Source organism: Aulonocara sp. 'chitande type north' Nkhata Bay, linkage group LG23, assembly GCF_057382095.1.
Source record: "Aulonocara sp. 'chitande type north' Nkhata Bay isolate Kocher_YH1m ecotype deep benthic linkage group LG23, A_spYH_male_GT1.1, whole genome shotgun sequence".
Taxonomy (NCBI): Eukaryota; Metazoa; Chordata; class Actinopteri; order Cichliformes; family Cichlidae; genus Aulonocara; species Aulonocara sp. 'chitande type north' Nkhata Bay.
Genome location: NC_141365.1, coordinates 46,245,633 through 46,267,256, shown reverse-complemented (window position 1 = coordinate 46,267,256; position 21,624 = coordinate 46,245,633). Strand labels below are relative to the sequence as shown.

The 21,624-nt window shown below is 43.8% G+C and overlaps 2 protein-coding genes across 2 annotated transcripts in view; both read right to left on the bottom strand.

The window, feature by feature from the left end:
* Nucleotides 1-21,624, bottom strand: part of LOC147302785 (uncharacterized) — a 431,420-nt gene that overhangs the window by 130,094 nt on the left and 279,702 nt on the right. The window contains exon 6 of the mRNA XM_086283599.1: nt 9,925-10,101. Coding sequence (XP_086139725.1) covers nt 9,925-10,101 — 177 coding nt within the window. The remainder of the gene's footprint in view (nt 1-9,924; nt 10,102-21,624) is intronic.
* Nucleotides 406-3,630, bottom strand: LOC147302798 (dynein axonemal heavy chain 5-like). The gene is made up of 5 exons (XM_086284506.1): nt 3,405-3,630; nt 2,940-3,040; nt 813-1,001; nt 671-745; nt 406-549 (listed from the first exon to the last, which is right to left on the bottom strand). Exons 1-5 carry the CDS (start codon nt 3,628-3,630, stop codon nt 406-408), a joined length of 735 nt encoding a protein of 244 aa, XP_086140632.1.

The window sequence follows — 21,624 nt, the reverse complement described above, 5'->3', positions numbered from 1 at the left end:
TATAACCTCTCTAGTGTGTCCTGGGTCTGCCCTGGAGACTCCTCCTCATGGGACAGGCCCCAAACACCTCACCCAGGATATTTTTAATTAAAACATCACAAATAAGTCGTCAGGTCTGATGGTCACATTTGTGAGATTCAACCACCATAAAGCAGAGATCACACAGGACACACTGTGTAACCCTCAGCTCAGGTGTGTTCAGGACATTTGCTTGGAAGAAGCCGTCTGTGGATAAATCCTGCTCTCCACCTCAGCTGTCAGGTTTATCCAGAGAACGGCCGTCCTGACTTCCAGCAGCCCCACAGTCCTCGTTTCTAATAAACTGGCATCACTGAAATGAACTGTCTGCCTCGCTGTTCAATAATCTGCTCTTTGCCAATTTCCCAGCAGAACCTTCCACTCATATCAGCATTTTTCTGTGATTCTCACATGAACTAAACATAAAAAGCTGAAGCCAACCTCAGAGTTCCCCGTAGTGAGGAAGAGTTTCCTCTGAGCCACAGCTGAGTTTGATGCGTCCACAAAGGAAGACTGACGGGAGGACAGACTCTGGGAGAAAGGCAGATATTAAAAGATATGAATACAAAGTACGCTGCAACAAACAGGACAGCAGATTATGAAGAGCGGTTAGGCCTTCATGTGTCAGTCATTGAAATGTGATCAAAGTTACCTGTTTGACATCCTGATAGAAGAAAATCAGCTTCTTGGATCCGTTTGCAGCAAAGAATTCATGGATCAGACTGAACTGGAAGAATCAGACATTAATGACTCAAAGGTTCAACTCTGAGGAAGGATCACGTCTCTGAACTTACTCTGTCATCAGAGACGATGGCGTCTTCCACCGCCGCCTCCTCCAGGCTGCCGGCGTCGGCCAGCCTGCTCATCAGGTATTTATGTCGGGCATCCAGAGCTGCCCGCCGTTCCTCCTTCACGGCTCTCGCCTGTTTGGCTACTTCTCTCCTCGCCTCATTGGACAGCAGCATCGTCCTTTTACCAGACACCTGGAGAAACATCAGCTCAGTCTACAGACGCAGAGACCAGTGAGAGCTTGGCCCAAACATCTGCAGGTTTCTGAGGACCACGTTTGACCCTGACTGGAGGCATCGATTCTGAGAGTGACTGCCTAAACTGAGCTACTGTCCCCCCTCCACTGAGACGTTGTCCTGTGATGTGTCATGGGGGGAAGTGTTCCTCACGGTTGGACTCGTGACAAGTTCAGTCAGTTTATTCAAACTTTAAAAAGACGCATTTTCAGTCTCTGGATTTCAGCAGAAACAAATGTGAACACAGCACTTTTTGATTGAGTATAAAAGGATGAAAGAGTCAGTGATTAGTAACATTGTTGCTGACTGATGCTGTTGTAGAGCTGTCTTTGGATCCTCACCTTCCTGGAAGCCTTCCCTGGATTGCTCATATATCATTAACTTGTTTGTGTTCAGTAGAATCAGGTGTTGTGGATGCAGGTCGTAGCTGTGTGAGGCCTGTACAGTCAGCGCTGTGTGAGCGCTGTGTAACGTTAGCTTAGACTTCTTTCTGTTGTTATCATCCTTCAGGTTAATGTTGTTTTCATTATGCATCACAGGAAGTGTGGGTGGCTGTTAGCCTCACAGCTCATGGAGAGTTGCTGCTGCTCTGCCTCCTTTTTGATGTTTCTGCTCTTTGTGGCTTTGTGTTACTTTGTGTCGTGTCTGAAACAAAGTGAGTCCATGTTACTAACTGTAGTCGGCTCTCTGTCTCGTGCACAGCTGACTGTTGTCTGAATGAAAGTGTTTTTGTACTTTGTGTAATCTGTTGGGTCTTTGAGCCCTTTTTAAACAGCATATGAGCCATATGTATGTGTGTATATGAAAGGTTGTTTGTAATACATCAAATTGTTGCTTATTCTAGAGCTGCTGCTGTGCCTGATTGGTCTACTCGCTCGAAACTGAAGGTTGACTTGATTCTTTTGGTTTTTTACATTTTGTCAATAAACCAACTTCTTTATGATTTGAACGGCGTCTCTGACGTGTCACAGGCCTGTCAGCTTTCTTGGTGATTGGTATAGTTTTGAGCTTCGTGCTCTGGCTGTTGTTGGGTTTTCCTCTTTCATATTAAAGCTTTTGTCCTACATTTGGCTCTAAAGTCTAATTCTAATCCCAGCACTGTGTCTGGGTGTGTGATGCTTGTTTTCCTGCTCTTTCTCATGAAACAGTCACAACATTCTCAGTCCAACTTTCACTCTTTGCTGCGTTTGCTGCAGCTGCAGTGAACATGGTGCCGTTTGCCTTTAAGAAAGTTGTGCACAAAGGCTTTTTCTCTAGCAGACAGCTGTGTGGCTAAAAGTCAGATCATTTTTTACCACCTCAGTCACACTGGACTGAAACAAGAGTGAAACTAGGAAGAATCAGAGTTTGTCCAGTGACTGCACTGATTTTCTTCATATTCACAAACTGATTCTAAGTAGTTGCATCAGCTAATCACCCGGACACTGAGCGTCCAACACGCTCCCTGAAGGGAAACGATTACATCCTCCAAACAATCACAATCTGTCTCTGAACGACTGGAATTATTCTCTGATTTGTCAATAACTGGAGTTTATCAATGCAGACACGTTGCCAACATGATGAAGTCAGTCTGAGTCGCATCTCTTTGGCTAACTTAACTCAAGTGGTTGCCGACTATTCTGGTTCTATTCCCATATAACAGCAGGGTTGCTGAGCACCTCTGTCACTCTGCACTTATGTTCCCAGTTCTCTTTTGTGGAGGAATTTTCCAGGAATTCCTGGGACCAGCTTTCCATGAGAGACCCGATCAGGAGCGACTGTCCTGGACACTCCCAGCATCACAGGGACTCACAAACCCGTCTACCACAGTGAGAAGACTGATGGTCACAGGCCCACATGTAGCTTTAGATCACACGTGTGCACTTCCTGTGGTCACTGCTGTAACTCTAGACTCACCGAGGGGCCAGTGGTTGGTGAGGCAGCAGCAGCTGAAGTCATGTGACTAATGGCTCTCAGCTTCTGTCCTCCTATTCGCCGGTGTCCTTCACCTGTCACACCTGGTCAAGAAAGAGTGAGAATGTTCAGAGCTTTAATGGAAAAGAATATTATTACATATAAAAGGCCACTAACAAGTATTGTAGTGTTAATCAGGATGAAGTCCATCATGAACACTTCAGAGTGGTTCAGACAGTCGGTGTTTCATCCACAGAGCCTCCAGTCTGCATATCAAAGGATCCTGAGGAATGACAGTGAACCCCGAGTTCCCCTCATTACATTCATGTGTGTGACTGTGAGGAAAAGGTGATTGTATGAACGTGTGTGAGCGAGTGAATGAGGCTTGTATCAGAGTGGAGATAATGTCAGCGGCACAAGCTGGACGCTGCAGGTGTCACATGTGAATCTGTGCATCAGTGTCTGCACCTTTGTGGAGGTGAAGCTCAGGAGGTTTGGATTTGTTCAAAGCTCTGTCTGCTCCATCTTTCTTTCCCTCAGGCCTCTCCAGATCAGGAAGGAAGTCCTGTTCTCCTTCTCCCTCCTGGATTTCTGGATCCAGGGAAGGATCAAAGTCTCTCAGCCCAGCATCAGAGCTTCTGGCTGGGGGAGGACTGGAAGTTTCAGCTGGAGGCTGAGAGCCTGGATCTGCCATCTGAGTCACAATTCAAATATTCTCAGTAATCTCAAAAAGCAACAGAAAGGTGCCATTTTCATGAGCAGTGGGTTATCCAGCAGTTTGATTCATGTCAGCAGCATTTAGTTTGTAACTGCTGACTCACCTCTGGCTGTGTCCTGCTCTCAGGGTCACAGTGGACACTGTACCTTTGACCGAAGCTGCAAAGACAGTCAGCAGGGGTCTGGATGCATTCAGCACCACGTCCTTGTTGGGCAGACACCTTCAGTGACAGGACAGACAGTCCAAAGTAAGGAGACGTGGGACACAGTGAAGACACAGAAACAGAAACCAGAACTATAATCACAAAACAAACTCAGAAACATAAAGAGTGAATCAGCTGATTCAGTGTTTGTGACAAAAACATGGATCCTGGTTAATAACTTTTATTTGTTTGTTTCTGTATTATTTTGTGTATCGTTCTTATGAGCTGTTGTTTTGTCAGTGAAATATTATTTCATTGTTTTAAGCTTTTTGTTGACTTTGAAGTGCTTAAGTTGATATTTTTGAACATTTAATTTGTTCGATTATTGTCGAGTCGATAAAACTGTCAAACGCACAGCTGCTTCCAGCATGGCCGGAGGAGAGGTGGCCGAGCAGACGCACAACACACACAGCTCACAGGTTTGCATTTCTAGATATTGCAGATGTTGCAGAAATTGAGAGTAAAGAACTCAGAGATCCAGCGCTGTCTCCTGCCCCTTATTTATACACCACAACACAACGACAGGCGTAACTCACACAAACGGGTAACATGAGGCTCAGATGCTTTGGACGTGTTCACATATACTGGACACAGAATGATGAAGATGGAGCTGCAGGAAGGAGGAAAAGAGGAAAAACACAGAAAAGATTCACAGATGTGGTGAAAAAGGACACGACAGCTTCTGTTTGTTCGTTTGGTTTTTCTTTATTTGGTAAAGATTCAGAAATAAAGAGAAGATCACATGTTGGAATATTATATTAACGTTCTGTAATTACAACAAGTTGTAAAATCTTTCCAGAGTGAGACAGAGACTGTGCAGAGACTGTAGAAGGACAGAGCAGCAGCAGAGCAGTCCAGATACACTGATGATCCTCTGTCAGATCCAGAGGGACACACAGGGCTGATGCTGGACTCTACATTGTGTCTGACAGTGGAGCTGTTCTCAGAGCAGTTCACTCTGCAGCACTGACAGTCATCTGCACTTCATTCCTCTGTCAGTCACTGCTGGATGAAGCTCTCCTCTCCACCTCCCAGTAACATGGCCCAGTCAGAGCGTCTCTACACACAAGCTGCTGCTGCTTCAACCTCTCTGGATCATCAGGACACAGCTGCTCCTCTCTCAGCACACACACCGTCCTGTTTACCATCATCACCTCCACCTGCAGAGAGAAGGAGGAAGAGCAGAGGAGATAAACGAGTGTTTCCAGAGACTCTTCATCAGCTGTGAGTCAGTGATGCAGCACATCCAGTATAAAGAGCAGCAGGGACGTCAGTGCTGGGACTGTACTAGGACTCATTGTTGCTTCACTTTTTCTAATCTTTGGATTTTTATTGAAGTTGCTGAAAATGTTTTTCCCTCCTAGTTTGAGTTTGGACTTTCATTCATTAGAAGAACCTTGGTGTGTCCACTCTGAGCTCTGTAGGAACCCCAACAACAAGCCCAACAATCCAGATGGACGGTTCCAGCTGTTAACTGGAGGAATTCCATCCAAACATCTGCTCTCACTAAATTCTTCCTCACCTACAGACTGTGTTCTTCACTGCTTTAAACTTGGAAATCAATGCAGTCATTGGCCTGCGTGCTGCTTTGTTCAGAGAGCTGATTGGCTGTTGACAGTGTTTGATCAGAGCGTGTCAGCCGTTACTATGGTGACCATAAAGGTGAGAAACAGGAAGTTTTTGTGTCCAATCCTGAAGCCTGTCACCGTTCTCCTCTCACAGCTTCACTGAGAAGCTGCAGCTTTACAGGAAACACTGGATCTTTGTTTCATACTGACTGTGTTTAGTACAATACTGCTGACAGCACCACCCACTCACTCCATCACTCTACTGACCTCAGAGTCTCCAGTCTGTAGTCTGGACTCTGCTGAAGATCAGACAGCTGCTTCACATCTGGATCCTTCAGGTTGTTTCCCCACAGCTCCAGCTGTCTCAGATGGGAGGGGTTGGACTTCAGTGCTGCTGCCAGATAATCACAGCTGATCTTTGACAAACCACAGTCCCACAATCTGTATAAAGAATGAAAGATGTAAGTTTATTAGACAAAGTGCTTGAAATCATTCAGTGTTTCATCATCTGTTCAGAGCTGAAGAAGGTTCAGAATGTAGAAGTTTAGAAAATGGAAACTCCAAACAGCTGAAGCCAACAGGAAGCAGCTTCAAACAGGAAACTGTGCAGAGTTTCAGACTATATGTCCTGATGCAGCCAGTTGGATTTTGGAGATTTGAATCTCTGTTCTGTGACTAAGTCCTTGAATCATTTCTTCCAGTTGGTCCAACAAGACAGACTAAGTATTGGACATGTGTTGTGGCTCCATCAGGGGAGCTTCTAAATGTGATGTGATGGCCCCTCTGGGTCTGTCAGGTCACAGCACTGAAGAGAGCTCAAACTGGGCACACAGCTGTTCCAGTCTGGACCAAAGACTCTATACTGGGACTGAGGGACTGCTTTGACTGCACCCACTGGGACTTTTTAAAGGCTCATGTTCTCACTTAGATCATCGATTTCTACTGACATTTCTTTCTGGGAAAAATGGGGATTACTTTGGAAACAGGAAGTATTTTCCCCAATAAGCAGCCCTGGATTAGTAAATCACTCCAACATGTTCTCAGGCAGAAGAAGCTGTCTTGTTATGAGGGAGAGAAGAAAAAGATTGAGGCACAGAAACCTGTTGAAAGAGAGATAAAGCAGCTAAAATCAGGTGTAAAAGTAAAGCAGAGGATGAGCTGAATAAAGGACACTCAAGGCTGGCTTGGAAAGGAATGAAGTCCATGGTGGGGATGCAGAACAAGGAGCAAAGATGAATGTGATGCTGAATCAGCAGAAGACTTGGACTCATTTGATTCCAGCTTTGATATCATTGATTTCAATGAAGAGCTTTGTGATTGTAGCAAAGGGCTGGTAGCTCTGAGAGTCCCACTGATGAGGTGTTTGTGTGGAAATCTCTTAGTGGGACCAAAGAGAGAAAAAGCCCTGGTCCTGATGCTGTGGGAGGGAAATGATTGAAGTGTGCTGTGAGGAACTGACTGGGAGATTTTCACACATTTTCCAGTCCTCCTTGGAACAACAGGAAGTTCCCAGCATATGGAAACAAAGGTTAAGTGTCCTATGGCACTCAGTGATGATGGTGCTGTGGCCCCACCACCTCCACCTCTTTGTAAAGGAACTAACTGTAATCTGAAGCTTCAAATGGAACTAAGACTTCCTCCACTAGGTGGCAGTGTCTGATGAGAAAGTGTTAGTGGAGCTGGCCTGGAGTCAGAAACAGGAAGATGCAGGATTTGGGCTGAAATGGGCAAAAGTGGTTAGCACTAGTGCCTTAGAGCAAGAAGGTTGTAGGTTGAAGCTTGTTGGTCAGCTGGGCCTTTCTGTGGAGGTTGGATGTTCTCCCACAGTCCAATGAAATGCTGCTTAGGTTCATTGGTGCTTCTACATTGGCTGTAGGTGTGGATGTGAGGGAGTGCTTCTCTGTCGCTCTCTGTTGGCCCTGTGATGGACTGCTCACCTGTGCAGGTGGACCACGCCTCTTGCCCTATGACAGCTAGGGCACAGGCTGCAGCCCTGTGAGCCTAAGCTGAATAAACAGTTAGCAAAAATGATCCATAGATGGCCTGAAATCCCCCAGTTAGCAGTTTGGTAGATAGCTATGACATGCTAATCCCATCCAGCAGCTGTATTCTACCTGTAAGCTGATCCCTGCTGAGCCAAAGCACTTTTTCATATACAAATTACAACCTTTAATAGAAACCTATTGGTCAGCATCTTATTAGCCTGCTGTTAGCTTCATTCCACAGAAAACTGAGAGAAACTAACAGAGTTGATAAAGAATAAAGAGAAATGTGCTGATTTAAAGCCTTTGAAGTGCTTCAGATGATCTCTGTCCACTTCTGTCCACTCATTCATTCATGTAAGCTTTCTAATGCAGCTTTGATCTTCACAGTCTGCTTGATGAAACTCATTCTAACCCTGAATGTCAGAGTGTTCCTCCTTCTCTTTCCCATCATTCATGCTGGCAGTGGAGGAGATTTGGATGTTGGACTGTGTTTTGGATGATGTGTGTATGTTTGTGTTGGACTGCTGTCTGTAAAGCAAACGCACATTTTGCTTTGGATTTCAGTGTCAGACAGACTTTAAGGTGCAATGAAGAGTTTGAGAGTTTCACAGTGAATTTTCCAGTGGAGGATTTTTCTTCTTCTTTGAAGGTTTGAAATGTGAACATTGTTCTGCTGCAGTCAATGGACTAAACCAGAGAAGAAGAAAACAGACTTTACCATGAAGATCCTCAGTGTGGATCAGTATAATATCAGCCTGATGTCTGCAGTTTAGTGTCAGCACAACTTTCACATCATATTCATCTCAGCACAACTAAAACATGCTGACTGACCTCAGAGTTTCAAGTTTACATCCTGGACTCTCCAGGAAACCACACAGATGCTTCACTCCTGGATCCTGCAGGTTGTTCTTAGTTGAAGAAGAGAAGGAGTCATTACTCAGGTCCAGCTCTCTCAGATGGGAGGGGTTGGACTTCAGTGCTGCTGCCAGATAATCACAGCTGATCTCTGACAAACCACAGCTCATCAATCTGTATAAAGAATGAAAGATGTAAGTTTATTAGACAAAGTGCTTGAAATCATTCAGTGTTTCATCATCTGTTCAGAGCTGAAGAAGGTTCAGAATGTAGAAGTTTAGAAAATGGAAACTCCAAACAGCTGAAGCCAACAGGAAGCAGCTTCAAACAAACACAACAAGAGAAAAAACTCTGAATGTTTCACATTAAAGTCGTACATTTCTCATAAAAACAGGACAAAGACTTGAAAAAGTCGTGTTTTTCCTTCCAGGAACCACATGGCTTCACTTTTAAAGGTGAAGTGTGACAGAAATGGACATATTTGAAGTCCAACACCTTTTTCCAGTCACATTATTAAAGCAGACAAACTACAAGCTCATTTTCATTCCAACAAGTCATCTTCTGACCTGGACTAACAACACTGGTCTCTATGTGCAGCTGGCTGTGAGACCAGTGCTCAGGGAGCGTCTACAAAGTGCAACACTGAAAGAACATCACACACTCATTTGCTTCCAGCACTTTCACACAAACATCTACTGTCATTATTGTCACCAAACTCTGTGGATCCGTTATTGCAAATTCAAATGGGATAAAATGGTCAGACAAAAGAGGGTTATGAGGAAATATGATGAAATGTTGTGTATTAGCAGCAAGTTATTGAATCTTTTTCCTCAGAAACCAAACAAAATGATTGACAAACATCTTTTTACAAACTCAGTGTTGGACTTGGATCAGCAGGATAAGCTGATGTTTAAAGGCATTTGAGTCTCGCTGTATGAGAGTCCAGTTCTTACTCAATATTTATGGATGATGTTCTTTCAGTGTTGCACTTTGTAGACGCTCCCTGAGCCTCACAGCCAGCTGCACATGGACCAGCTGACATTACCCAGCATTAGAGGCGGCTGTAAAAAATTCATGTTCCCATGTTGATTCATGGTTTGCTTCAGTTTTTGATCGACTGCAGAATATTTTGAAGGTTATCTGCTATAAAAAGCCAGAAGAGGAAAATCTGCTTCATGTGTTTCTGTTTGATCCTCAGTGACTTTGACACAAAGGCCTCTGCTGTGATGATCACACCTCTGATCAAGTCTCACAGTGTCACAACTGATAAATGATCAGAGTCAGAATATTTCTGACTGTCTGCTGTGTGCCGTGACCTTTGACCTGCTAAAGACAGTCAGCTGTGGATTATTCATTGTTGTGTCTGATACTTAGAACTGTGAGGAAGAAGCTACACAGTTAATCAGGGTCCCCTCTCTCTGAATCAGGAAAGGTGGGCAGGCTGCGTGTGGGCCGCGGGCCATACGTTGAGTATCACTGTTTGAAATGTGAACATTGTTCTGCTGCAGTCAATGGACTAAACCAGAGAAGAAGAAAACAGACTTTACCATGAAGATCCTCAGTGTGGATCAGTATAATATCAGCCTGATGTCTGCAGTTTAGTGTCAGCACAACTTTCACATCATATTCATCTCAGCACAACTAAAACATGCTGACTGACCTCAGAGTTTCAAGTTTACATCCTGGACTCTCCAGGAAACCACACAGATGCTTCACTCCTGGATCCTGCAGGTTGTTGTTGTCGCTCAGGTCCAGCTGTCTCAGATGGGAGGGGTTGGACTTCAGTGCTGCTGCCAGATAATCACAGCTGATCTTTGACAAACCACAGTCCTTCAATCTGTATAAAGAATGAAAGATGTAAGTTTATTAGACAAAGTGCTTGAAATCATTCAGTGTTTCATCATCTGTTCAGAGCTGAAGAAGGTTCAGAATGTAGAAGTTTAGAAAATGGAAACTCCAAACAGCTGAAGCCAACAGGAAGCAGCTTCAAACAAACACAACAAGAGAAAAAACTCTGAATGTTTCACATTAAAGTCGTACATTTCTCATAAAAACAGGACAAAGACTTGAAAAAGTCGTGTTTTTCCTTCCAGGAACCACATGGCTTCACTTTTAAAGGTGAAGTGTGACAGAAATGGACATATTTGAAGTCCAACACCTTTTTCCAGTCACATTATTAAAGCAGACAAACTACAAGCTCATTTTCATTCCAACAAGTCAGCTTCTGACCTGGACTAACAACACTGGTCTCTATGTGCAGCTGGCTGTGAGACCAGTGCTCAGGGAGCGTCTACAAAGTGCAACACTGAAAGAACATCACACACTCATTTGCTTCCAGCACTTTCACACAAACATCTACTGTCATTATTGTCACCAAACTCTGTGGATCCTTTATTGCAAATTCAAATGGGATCAAATGGTCAGACAAAAGAGGGTTATGAGGAAATATGATGAAATGTTGTGTATTAGCAGCAACTTATTGAATCATTTTCCTCAGAAACCAAACAAAATGATTGACAAACATGTTTTTACAAACTCAGTGTTGGACTTGGATCAGCAGGATAAGCTGATGTTTAAAGGCATTTGAGTCTCGCTGTATGAGAGTCCAGTTCTTACTCAATATTTATGGATGATGTTTTTTCAGTGTTGCACTTTGTAGACGCTCCCTGAGCCTCACAGCCAGCTGCACATGGACCAGCTGACATTACCCAGCATTAGAGGCGGCTGTAAAAAATTCATGTTCCCATTTAAATGGTTTTAATTTGAATAAAACGATGTTGATTCATTCAATCCTGAATCGATGTTTCATATAAATGTATTTTGCCAGAATCTCAGGTTAAAGCTCACAAACTATTTCAACAAGCAGCAAACAGATAAAACAGTAAATGAGAGCAGCTAAACACACAAAGATGGAAACACAGAGCGTGGATCGTTCACTCGACGGCACGTACACGGACACGCCGTCGGGGCTGAAAGTGGACAGCTCACAGATCCTGAAGCTGCAGGTTTCATCTGTCTCCAACCAAAACTGAGTGAAGCAGCAGCAAAAGAAGATCCAAACTCTGCTTCACGTTTGATCAATATGCTCATGAATTCTCTCTGACTTTGGCTGTTCCTGCCTGCACAGCTCTCTCTCTCTCAGTGTACTCCAAGAACAGCTTCAAACATCTGTTTCTGCATCATTCACTGTTTATTAGCCACCAGTCTGCTGTTGTGTTCAGTGCTGTCGGCCTCTGACAGTAAAGCCTCATTTCTGCTGTTCCATGGAAACTTTTTAAAATGATGACAGATTACAAACTCTCAGCTGTGTCTGTAATCAAACCTCTGTAACTTTGCTTCACTTCAGCAGCATCAGCTCATGTTCACATGTTGCTTCATGGTTTGCTTCAGTTTTTGATCGACTGCAGAATATTTTGAAGGTTATCTGCTATAAAAAGCCAGAAGAGGAAAATCTGCTTCATGTGTTTCTGTTTGATCCTCAGTGACTTTGACACAAAGGCCTCTGCTGTGATGATCACACCTCTGATCAAGTCTCACAGTGTCACAACTGATAAATGATCAGAGTTAGAATATTTCTGACTGTCTGCTGTGTGCCGTGACCTTTGACCTGCTAAAGACAGTCAGCTGTGGATTATTCATTGTTGTGTCTGATACTTAGAACTGTGAGAAAGAAGCTACACAGTTAATCAGGGTCCCCTCTCTCTGAATCAGGAAAGGTGGGCAGGCCGCGTGTGGGCCGCGGGCCATACGTTGAGTATCACTGTTTGAAATGTGAACATTGTTCTGCTGCAGTCAATGGACTAAACCAGAGAAGAAGAAAACAGACTTTACCATGAAGATCCTCAGTGTGGATCAGTATAATATCAGCCTGATGTCTGCAGTTTAGTGTCAGCACAACTTTCACATCATATTCATCTCAGCACAACTAAAACATGCTGACTGACCTCAGAGTTTCAAGTTTACATCCTGGACTCTCCAGGAAACCACACAGATGCTTCACTCCTGGATCCAGCTTGTTGTTGGAGCTCAGGTCCAGCTGTCTCAGATGGGAGGGGTTGGACTTCAGTGCTGCTGCCAGATAATCACAGCTGATCTCTGACAAACCACAGCTCCACAATCTGTATAAAGAATGAAAGATGTAAGTTTATTAGACAAAGTGCTTGAAATCATTCAGTGTTTCATCATCTGTTCAGAGCTGAAGAAGGTTCAGAATGTAGAAGTTTAGAAAATGGAAACTCCAAACAGCTGAAGCCAACAGGAAGCAGCTTCAAACAAACACAACAAGAGAAAAAACTCTGAATGTTTCACATTAAAGTCGTACATTTCTCATAAAAACAGGACAAAGACTTGAAAAAGTCGTGTTTTTCCTTCCAGGAACCACATGGCTTCACTTTTAAAGGTGAAGTGTGACAGAAATGGACATATTTGAAGTCCAACACCTTTTTCCAGTCACATTATTAAAGCAGACAAACTACAAGCTCATTTTCATTCCAACAAGTCATCTTCTGACCTGGACTAACAACACTGGTCTCTATGTGCAGCTGGCTGTGAGACCAGTGCTCAGGGAGCGTCTACAAAGTGCAACACTGAAAGAACATCACACACTCATTTGCTTCCAGCACTTTCACACAAACATCTACTGTCATTATTGTCACCAAACTCTGTGGATCCTTTATTGCAAATTCAAATGGGATCAAATGGTCAGACAAAAGAGGGTTATGAGGAAATATGATGAAATGTTGTGTATTAGCAGCAACTTATTGAATCATTTTCCTCAAAAACCAAACAAAATGATTGACAAACATGTTTTTACAAACTCAGTGTTGGACTTGGATCAGCAGGATAAGCTGATGTTTAAAGGCATTTGAGTCTCGCTGTATGAGAGTCCAGTTCTTACTCAATATTTATGGATGATGTTCTTTCAGTGTTGCACTTTGTTTGGCACAAAATGAAATTATTTGGCCTCTCAGATGCTTTTAGAGATTCCCAAATGACTGATGATGACATCTCTGGGGTCTGATTGTTAGAAAAAAAATCTCTTTGAGACCTTTTGTAACTGACAAACTCTTCATCTGCTAACAACACTGAGTTGAATCTCCATGGCTGATAGTTGGAGCAGGCATCAGGAATACACATTGAAAAAACAAGAGGAGAAATCACCAGAGTCTTATAATCACATTCTGTAACTAAAGGGAGACATTTTTCTATACAAATATATGTTTTATGGACATTAGAAAAAAAAGAGTATTGACGTGAAGCAGGATTATGAAATCTCCATACATCAGCCAGCCCATAATTATCAAGAAAGCTCTGAATGACGCATGCTGAGTTTGGACTAAGTGTACTTTTGTGTGAACTGTGGTCCATAGCAGATAATGAGCAGTTTAGGTCTCCCTCAAAGATGATATTGTGTGATGACTTATTGGGGAGCCGCGCAAAGACATTAGTGAAAAATCTGTGATCGTCCCAATTAGAGGCGTAGATATTTGCTAAGATCAAATGAAAACCATAAACTATGTTTTCTGCACTTAAAATCCTGTAATTTTCTCATAAATCGACAGTGCGGCTTATGGATGAATTCTGGTTGTGCTTACTGACCTCGAACCGATTTTATGTGCTACACGGCGCTCAGAAACCTTTCAAAAGATGTTTTGGTACGACTTTGCTCAGTTACGAGGCCGCACCGCTTGATGGATTGTTGGAGCATTACAGCTACGAGGAGCCTCGCGGAGTGATACGTACTCTGCTTCAACGTAATATTACTGTATTGAGTGTGTATAAGGACCATAAATGGCACCTGTAAGAGACACGGTTACAAAGAGGGTTTCAAACTCCAGGCTGTCAGTCACGCAGTAGAACCTGGGAACAGAGCAGCTGCTTGTTATTATGCTCAGCGTCTGTTTACATTTTGACTGCACGATTGTGAGCTTTTTGTTATGCACAAAAACAACATTGTTTTCTTTTATTTATGGAGCATTATTATTTAATAAATGCTGATCATTTATTCCTGAGTAATTGTTTCATGTACATCTACGCTGTATGTTAATAAATGTGCCTGTGTGAGATTTGGGACACAGCTTTGACTAAGAACTCTCTTTTTGTTCGTACTTTCTGGCTTCAAAAATATCGAGATATATATCGTATATCGCCATCCAGCTAAAGAATATCGAGATATGAACTTTGGGTCATATCGCCCAGTCGTAATATTGCAATAGGTTGTCCGTTAAACTCAAGCGGGGCTTGGGCCCTGGCACGGCGTAGCTACACAATCCTGGTAGTAGTGACGCTCGGCTATGACGGCGTGCGGGTTACCAGCTGGCTTTCTCAGGATAGGGCTCCTGTGTGAGCGGTCGACAATAACGTCTTTATCCATACCCAGCACTTCACGTAGTAGCACGGATACGGCCGTGGAGGAGCTCGAGTCCAGGCCCTCTGGGATCCCTATGATGTGGATGTTAGCTCTCCGCTTCCTGCCTTCATCACATTTATCCTTCAGGTCAGACAGCTCCTCCTTCATACTCTCTACTGTAGACTGCAGGGTGGTCACCTCATCGCTCCACATTGACAGCCCATCCTCAGCTTCTTTCACTGTAACCTTTACTCCATCAACTTTGCCGCACGTCGCCGCCATGCTGTTAGCGATCTCATTTCTCAGTCCTTGCACGTCAGCCCTTATATTGTCAAAATCTTCTTTCAATGCATTTCTGACTTCTTCTTTTAACAGCGTACTAATGTCCTCTTTAATGGATTGAAGAAGCTCCAATTTTAGAGCAGTAGGATCCACATCACGCGCGTCTGTTGAGTCTGCTCTTCAGCGGCCGTAGAGCTGGACGCTGCCCTTTGGCCATCATCGATACTCTCGCCCGAGATCGCACCGGGGCTAAAATATTCACCTGCTCAGCTGTTTTTGATCAGTTTGAGCCTGTGTGGTTTGATCAGGTGGAGGAACGATGTGATGCTATAAAGACATCATCTTGTCCAAATGATGTTGTTCCAACACGTGTTTAAAAAGATTTTAAAGGTTGTTGGTTCCGACATCTTAGCGATTTTTAACAGCAGTCTTAGTTCAGGTGTTGTACAGCCTGTTTGAAACATGCTGTTGTACAGCCTGTACTAAAAACCTGATCTGGATCCTCTGTCTGCTCAAACTTCAGGCCTATTTCAAAGCTTCCCTTCCTGTCGAAGATTTTGTAAAAGATTATATTTGTTCAGCTGCAATCTGTTGTAAAGGTTTCAGTCTGGTTTTAAAGCTCTTCACAGCACTGAAACTGCACTTTGAAAAGTTCTTAATGATCTTTTATCAGCCACTGATCAGGAGACTCCGCTGTGCTTTTGGATCTGACCGCTGCCTTGACCACAGCATCTTGACCTCACCATTGGAGCATGGCGGCATCAAGGGCGCTCTATTAGACTGGTTCAGCTCTTTTATTAAATCGCATTATTACATTTGGGACTTATATTTGACGGCAATGTGACCTTTGAAAAACAGCTGAGCTCAGTTGTACAGCGGTCTTTCTTCAAACTGAGGCTTTTATCTAAGGTGAGATCATTTATATCTTTTAAAAACCTTGAACGGGCGATCCACGTTTTCATGACGTCCCAGCTGGATTATTGTAACTCCTTATATGTTGGAGTTAGTGGGACCTGCCTGGCAAGACTGCAGCTGGTCCAGAAAGCTGCAGCTCGTCTTCTGACACAAGCTCAAAGACATTTATCGTCCCAACAACCACATATACGCTGGTCCCTCGCTGTAACACAGTTCACCTTTGGCGGCCTCGCTGTTTCGCTGATCTTTTTTGTGCAATTTTGCATGTTTTTGTTTTTTACAGCGCATTGTGTTCTGCGTCCTGATTGGCTGTAGACCATTGTCAGCCAATCTCGTGCCGTGTCTCCTGTACAGTACAGAATGTGTTCAAATTTACAGCAGTGTGACTCTGCAGTGCTGCACTGTATGTTTGTACGTTTTGTCCCCAACAAACAACAATGATGACGAGACGTTTTGCACCTGTGGTAGCAGCCAAAGGCAGAGGAAGATGCTGACCATCATAGTTTCAACAAGGAGGCAAAAAGGTTGTAACTGTCCACAACAAGAACATCGTAAGGATGGAGTCAGCTTTGGCTTTGTGGCTCAGTGACCGCAGGAAAAAGAACATCGTGCTGGACACCAACATTATCTGCAGAAAAACTCAAAAGCTTTATGAAACTTTACCTGACAGCGAGGAGCCCAGGCCATGGACGAGTGCTCCTCACACAGAAGCTCATTTAATGCCAGCAAAGGCTGATTTGACACATTTCAGAAACACTTTGCTTTCACTCTTTAATAATGAACTTATTTTTCTATGAAGGTTTGAACTTTGTTTAAACAAGAGAGAAAAGTGTGAAAATGTTCATGCCTGTCTGAGAAAAGTGTAGAAAGTGTGCAGTGAGGGTTTAACTGCCTTAAAACTTCTATAATACTTGTAAAACATAAAGCTGCTACTTCATTCTGAGACTTATTTTTAGAACGTAACTCGATAAACGAGCGACCGCAGTAATGTATTGTGTTTATTTTGAAAACTCTCAACAGGATCTTCAGATTTATTTTGAAAGCTTTATCTGGAAAACACAAACACATAAGCAGGAAACAAAGAGCGTGATATGAAACGATAGACGTTTTCATATGGTCATCATATATACATCGTTCTATCGAACAGCCCCAGCTCCTGCTGTCAGTCTCTGTAAATCTGCTCTTAAAACACATTTGTATTCACTGGCTTTTAATACAGCATGAGAGTTATTTGATATTTGATGTGTGATATTAATATTAGGAGTTATTTTAATCGTTATTTTGGATTCTTGTACAGCACTGTGGTCAACGCTGCTGCTGTAATTAATGTGCTATAAACACATAAACAATCTGCAGTTAAACATCCAAAACTAAAGATGTGATCGCTGCCTTTAGAAAATGTGCTGATGCACAAGATATCAGCTCCATTAAGGTGGAATGTGGCCGTGTTAGAAACATGTTGGAAGAAGTTTGAAGCTGAAACTGTGAAGCTGAGAGTGAAAGAGCTCCAGCGTCTGTCACAGGAAACTTTCTTATTTCCACACTGATGAAAGCATCAAGCTTTGATTTCCTGCTGCTTTTATTGAGTCACACTGTGAAACTGAGCCACAGCTGAACCAGCATCCCTGTACAGCAGACACTTACAGCGCTTGGCTGCTTCCATTGGACCCTCTGCACAGAGCTTCAGTTTCCTCTTCTGGTCCCAAAGTGCAGAACAACAAGGTTTCAAACAGCTTCGTTCCAGCAGCATCAGCCACAGACATGCAGAGAGAATCCTTTGGTTGTGTTGTGTGTTTGCATATCTGCTGTGTTGCTTTGTGAGGATGGATCATCTCCTGCAGCTCCAGATAAACAAGCTGCACCTGAACCTGGTAGCTTCACTTAGAAGACACTTGTGACGGGAACGTGTGAGAAGTTTTGTGCAGAAAAGTTTGGATTTAGAGTGTGGGACGAGCTCTCCACAGTCTTTGTGGAGATCCACATTCTGCATACTGCCTGTGAGAAGCTGCAGACATTTGTCCTCCAAATCCAATGAGCAGCTGCTCGTGGTGGTATTAGCTTCATGTGTGCGTGTTAGCATGAAGCCTCGGTCACACTCTGCTGTGGACACGGTCACGGACAGCTGGACGCCTGATGGACGAGTCGTCCTTCCTGTTAAACTTCTTTGAGCATGAGAAGAGCATGAGAAGCTCAGTGGACACTGTTCAGGGTTTTAACTCTCGCTTTCACTTCAGCTTCACCAACAACAGCACAAGCAGAGCAGCCCACTGCCTGCATGGCTGGGACAGCGCCCCCTGGTGACTGTAAACCACTACAACATGTTGACGGCCGTCTGCAGGCTGGATGTAGCACCACCGCAGAGACGTGCTGCAGCTCTGTTTAGTTACCCAGCTGACAGCAGAGGCTGTAGTTTACTGTTACCAACATGGAAAACTGAAGCTTCACCAGCTGGAGCTACAGAGCTGGAGAACAAAGGAGACTGAGAGGCCAGAATGATGTGGGAGGAAACATCAAGAGCCTGTTTGAAAGGAGACACATGTGGATGCTGTGCCAGTCTGTGGTCTGTCAGAAGTCAGCTGAGTCACACTGCAAGAAGCTGCAGAATCTCAGAGGAGGAGATTTGGAAGTGTTTGTGGGACAAACTGGACTCAAAGAAAGAAGATGTTTGTGAAGTCTTTGGTGGAGGTGAGCAGTGTGAAGCAGAACACATGCAGATGAATCAGGAGGTCAGCATCAGTGTCTCCTTGTGGTGGACGGTAAAAGAATCAGAGCCAACGCTCCCGTCCACCCTCGGCATGAAGCAGTGCTGTTTCTGAAACAGGAGGACAAGTCCAGAGAAGACAGAGGAAGCAAAGATGAGGGTGGGACAGGACAGCAGGACTTCCTTCACACCTGCAGCTCCATCACACTGCTGTAGCTCCTCTTCATCACACATGTACCTGCAGCCTGTCTTCAAGTCCAGGAGTCACCTCCACACAGTGTAGAAGCCTCCTGTGCAGACCATGGAGTCCAGCCTCTGTCAGGGAAGTCGGCACTAAAGCCTGAAAGACTTCAATCTGTCTCTGCTCCACCCGAGAAAGACCAGCACCGTACTTGTTGTGCATTCAAGGAGGGAACATCAGCACTGCATCGTGGGAACAACACCGCAGGAACAAAGACACAGCACGGCCGATGAAGGACGAGGACAAAGGAAAGGTGAGTGAGAAGACCCTGGTGGTGTGGACGGACCTGCAGGGGCTCCAAGACTGAGGAACAGAGACGTCCATGTACCAGCTGAGGATGCTGCAGTGATCCAGGGAGCTCGGTCCAATCTGAGGCCGTGTGAACTACGTGGACCACAGTTTCTTCACAGACTTCAGCCACGTGAACATCTGGAGATCCAACAGTGTACGAGCTGTGAGCCATCAGCTGTTTCTCTCATCAGCTGCTGTAATGAGAGCTGCTGGAATCATCTCGAGCAGCAGGAAATCACTGATGTTGTTTCTAAACAAAGATATGGGACTGAGCTCCGCTGAGCTCCTTCTACTTTCATCCAGATAGAAACTGCTACAGTCTGCTGATTATTGCTTTGCCTCCATCACACGAGCTCTTTATCCTGTTCTTCACTCTCATTGGTTCTTTGTCTGCTTGTTTTTACAACAGTAGTCTTCTGATTGGTCAAAGGAGACAATCAGCTGTGACTAAATGTAGCTCCTACAGCAGTGATGGGAATAACTACTGAAGCTAATCCAGTATCAAAGCTCAGGAATCAGCAGCTCCCACCTCGTTTTCTTTCAACAACTATTTTTAGCTGCTGTGTTTTTGTGTTTCTACAGACCTCAGACATCCTGCTGCTCTGGACAACTTTTTCATTCTTTTGTATCATTATTTTGCTTTTCTTTTATTATTATGTTATATGTATTAATATGTGAAACACTTCTTTGTGTTTTTGCTTTGCTCCTGTCAAACTGCTTTAATAAAATCTGCTGCAGTCTAAACTGTGGACGTTCCCTTTTTAACCCTTTGTGAAACAATAAAGGTTTAAATCTGAGTATTCATCTATGTTAGTGTTTAATGGGTCTAATAGGACGCTTTTAGGGGGTGGGTTTTTATAATCGATTTATCGATTAAAATCGATTCTGGCTTGGATAACGTAAAATCGATTAATTAAAATCCTGAATCTATTTTTTAATATAAATTTATTTTGCTTGAAATTCCAGAATTTCTGGTGAAATCTCACAAAATCTCAACAACAGCTAAGACAGTAAATGAGAGCAGGAACACGGATTCTGCACAAAGACTTAAACACACAGCGCGACCCGCGAATCAGAATCAGTGAGATGTCGCTTTTCTCACCCGATGACACGGACACGGTCGGGGTTGAAAGCCGACAGCTCGCTGATTCTGATGTTTCGGCGGCTCCGCGCTTTGTGTTTAACCTGTTTGAACCTGCTTAGCTATACCATACCGTCACTGCCATTATATTATGCTGCTATTCATACTGTCATTATAGTAATGCTGCTATCCTGCATATATCTTACTTACTATTGTTTGAATACTTTGCTCTTGAATGCTTTGCTTCTTATATTGATTTTTATTGATTTTTATGCTGATTTTTTCCCTTTTTTCCGTGTGAGCTTACCTGCGATAACTTCTGGACACTTGTAGATCATTAGGACTAGAGTGTTCTTAACAGAAACAGCAACATTTTATGGTTACCTTATCCTCAGCGCTCCGTGTGTCTGTGGCCTAGACACAGCTGAAGCCTGATTACAGCGTCTGGGCACCGAGCAGCCTCAATAGCCTGGAAAGGTGCTAACCGCTAGGCTAACTAGCAACAAGATGCCTTCCCTCTCCACAGATGACTACCACAGCCTCCTGCAGAAGATTGCAGTACTGGAGACAAAAATTCATCGCTTAGAAGTAAACGTGGAGGTAAATGGACTGTGTGGAAATGAAACAACCTTGCCTTTGATTCAAAACAATGGCGATGAGCAAGCTAGTACACAGCTAAGGAGCACAGATAACATGACCAAGAAAGTAGACTCTGTGCATTATTATAAATCCTCAAGTGATAATCCCCCCTTAGACTGTCTTGGTGCAAAACAAAGACATAAATCATGTCTCCTGGAAGGGGGAGGACGTATCACAGGCAGGGCACAGCGAGCTGAAATCTCTGAAACCGACTGGCCTTCACTTCCTACGAGACAGAGAAGCTCTTCTACCCCTGTATACGGGAGGAAACAGGACTGGACAACCGTGAATAGGAAGGTTAACAACAAACCTCCAAAACAACTGAATGTGAAACTGCAGAACAGATTTGCTCCACTATCAAAGGACCCTGGATCTATATCGGACAACCATCCATCTAAAAGCAGCGAAATAAGGTCTGAAAATCTGTTGAAAAGTGAAAGGCCACAGGGAAAGCTAAAGGCTAGGCCTGAAACTCTGATTGTGGGTGACTCTGCCGTAAAGGATGTACAAAGGATGTGCGGTAAGAACACTAAAGTCCTCTGCTTTCCTAACGATATGGTCAACAACCTGAAGGAGAGAATTCTTCAAATTGCAGATGAATATCCAACTGTGACAAACATTGTTCTGCATACAGGGTCAAACGATGTGTCCAAACAACAGTCGGAGGTTCTGAAACGGGACTTTACTGGATTATTAAATACTGTAAACTCTCTGAATGCAGCTGTATTCATCAGTGGACCTGTACCGCCGGTCAGAGGAGGAGACGAGAGATTCAGCAGGTTGTTTACACTGAATAAATGGCTTATATCAGCATGTGCTGACCACTCAGTGCACTTTATCGACAACTTTAATATTTTTTGG

Bases quoted from the DNA above. Each gene is read 5' to 3' on its own strand.
- LOC147302798 (XM_086284506.1), bottom strand. From the start codon at position 3,630: ATGGCAGATCCAGGCTCTCAGCCTCCAGCTGAAACTTCCAGTCCTCCC. The intron at 3,041-3,404 runs GTGCAGACACTG...TTTCTTGACCAG, and splicing joins TGAGCTTCACCTCCACAAAG to GTGTGACAGGTGAAGGACAC. The intron at 1,002-2,939 runs GTGAGTCTAGAG...ATGTTTCTCCAG, and splicing joins CACCAACCACTGGCCCCTCG to GTGTCTGGTAAAAGGACGAT.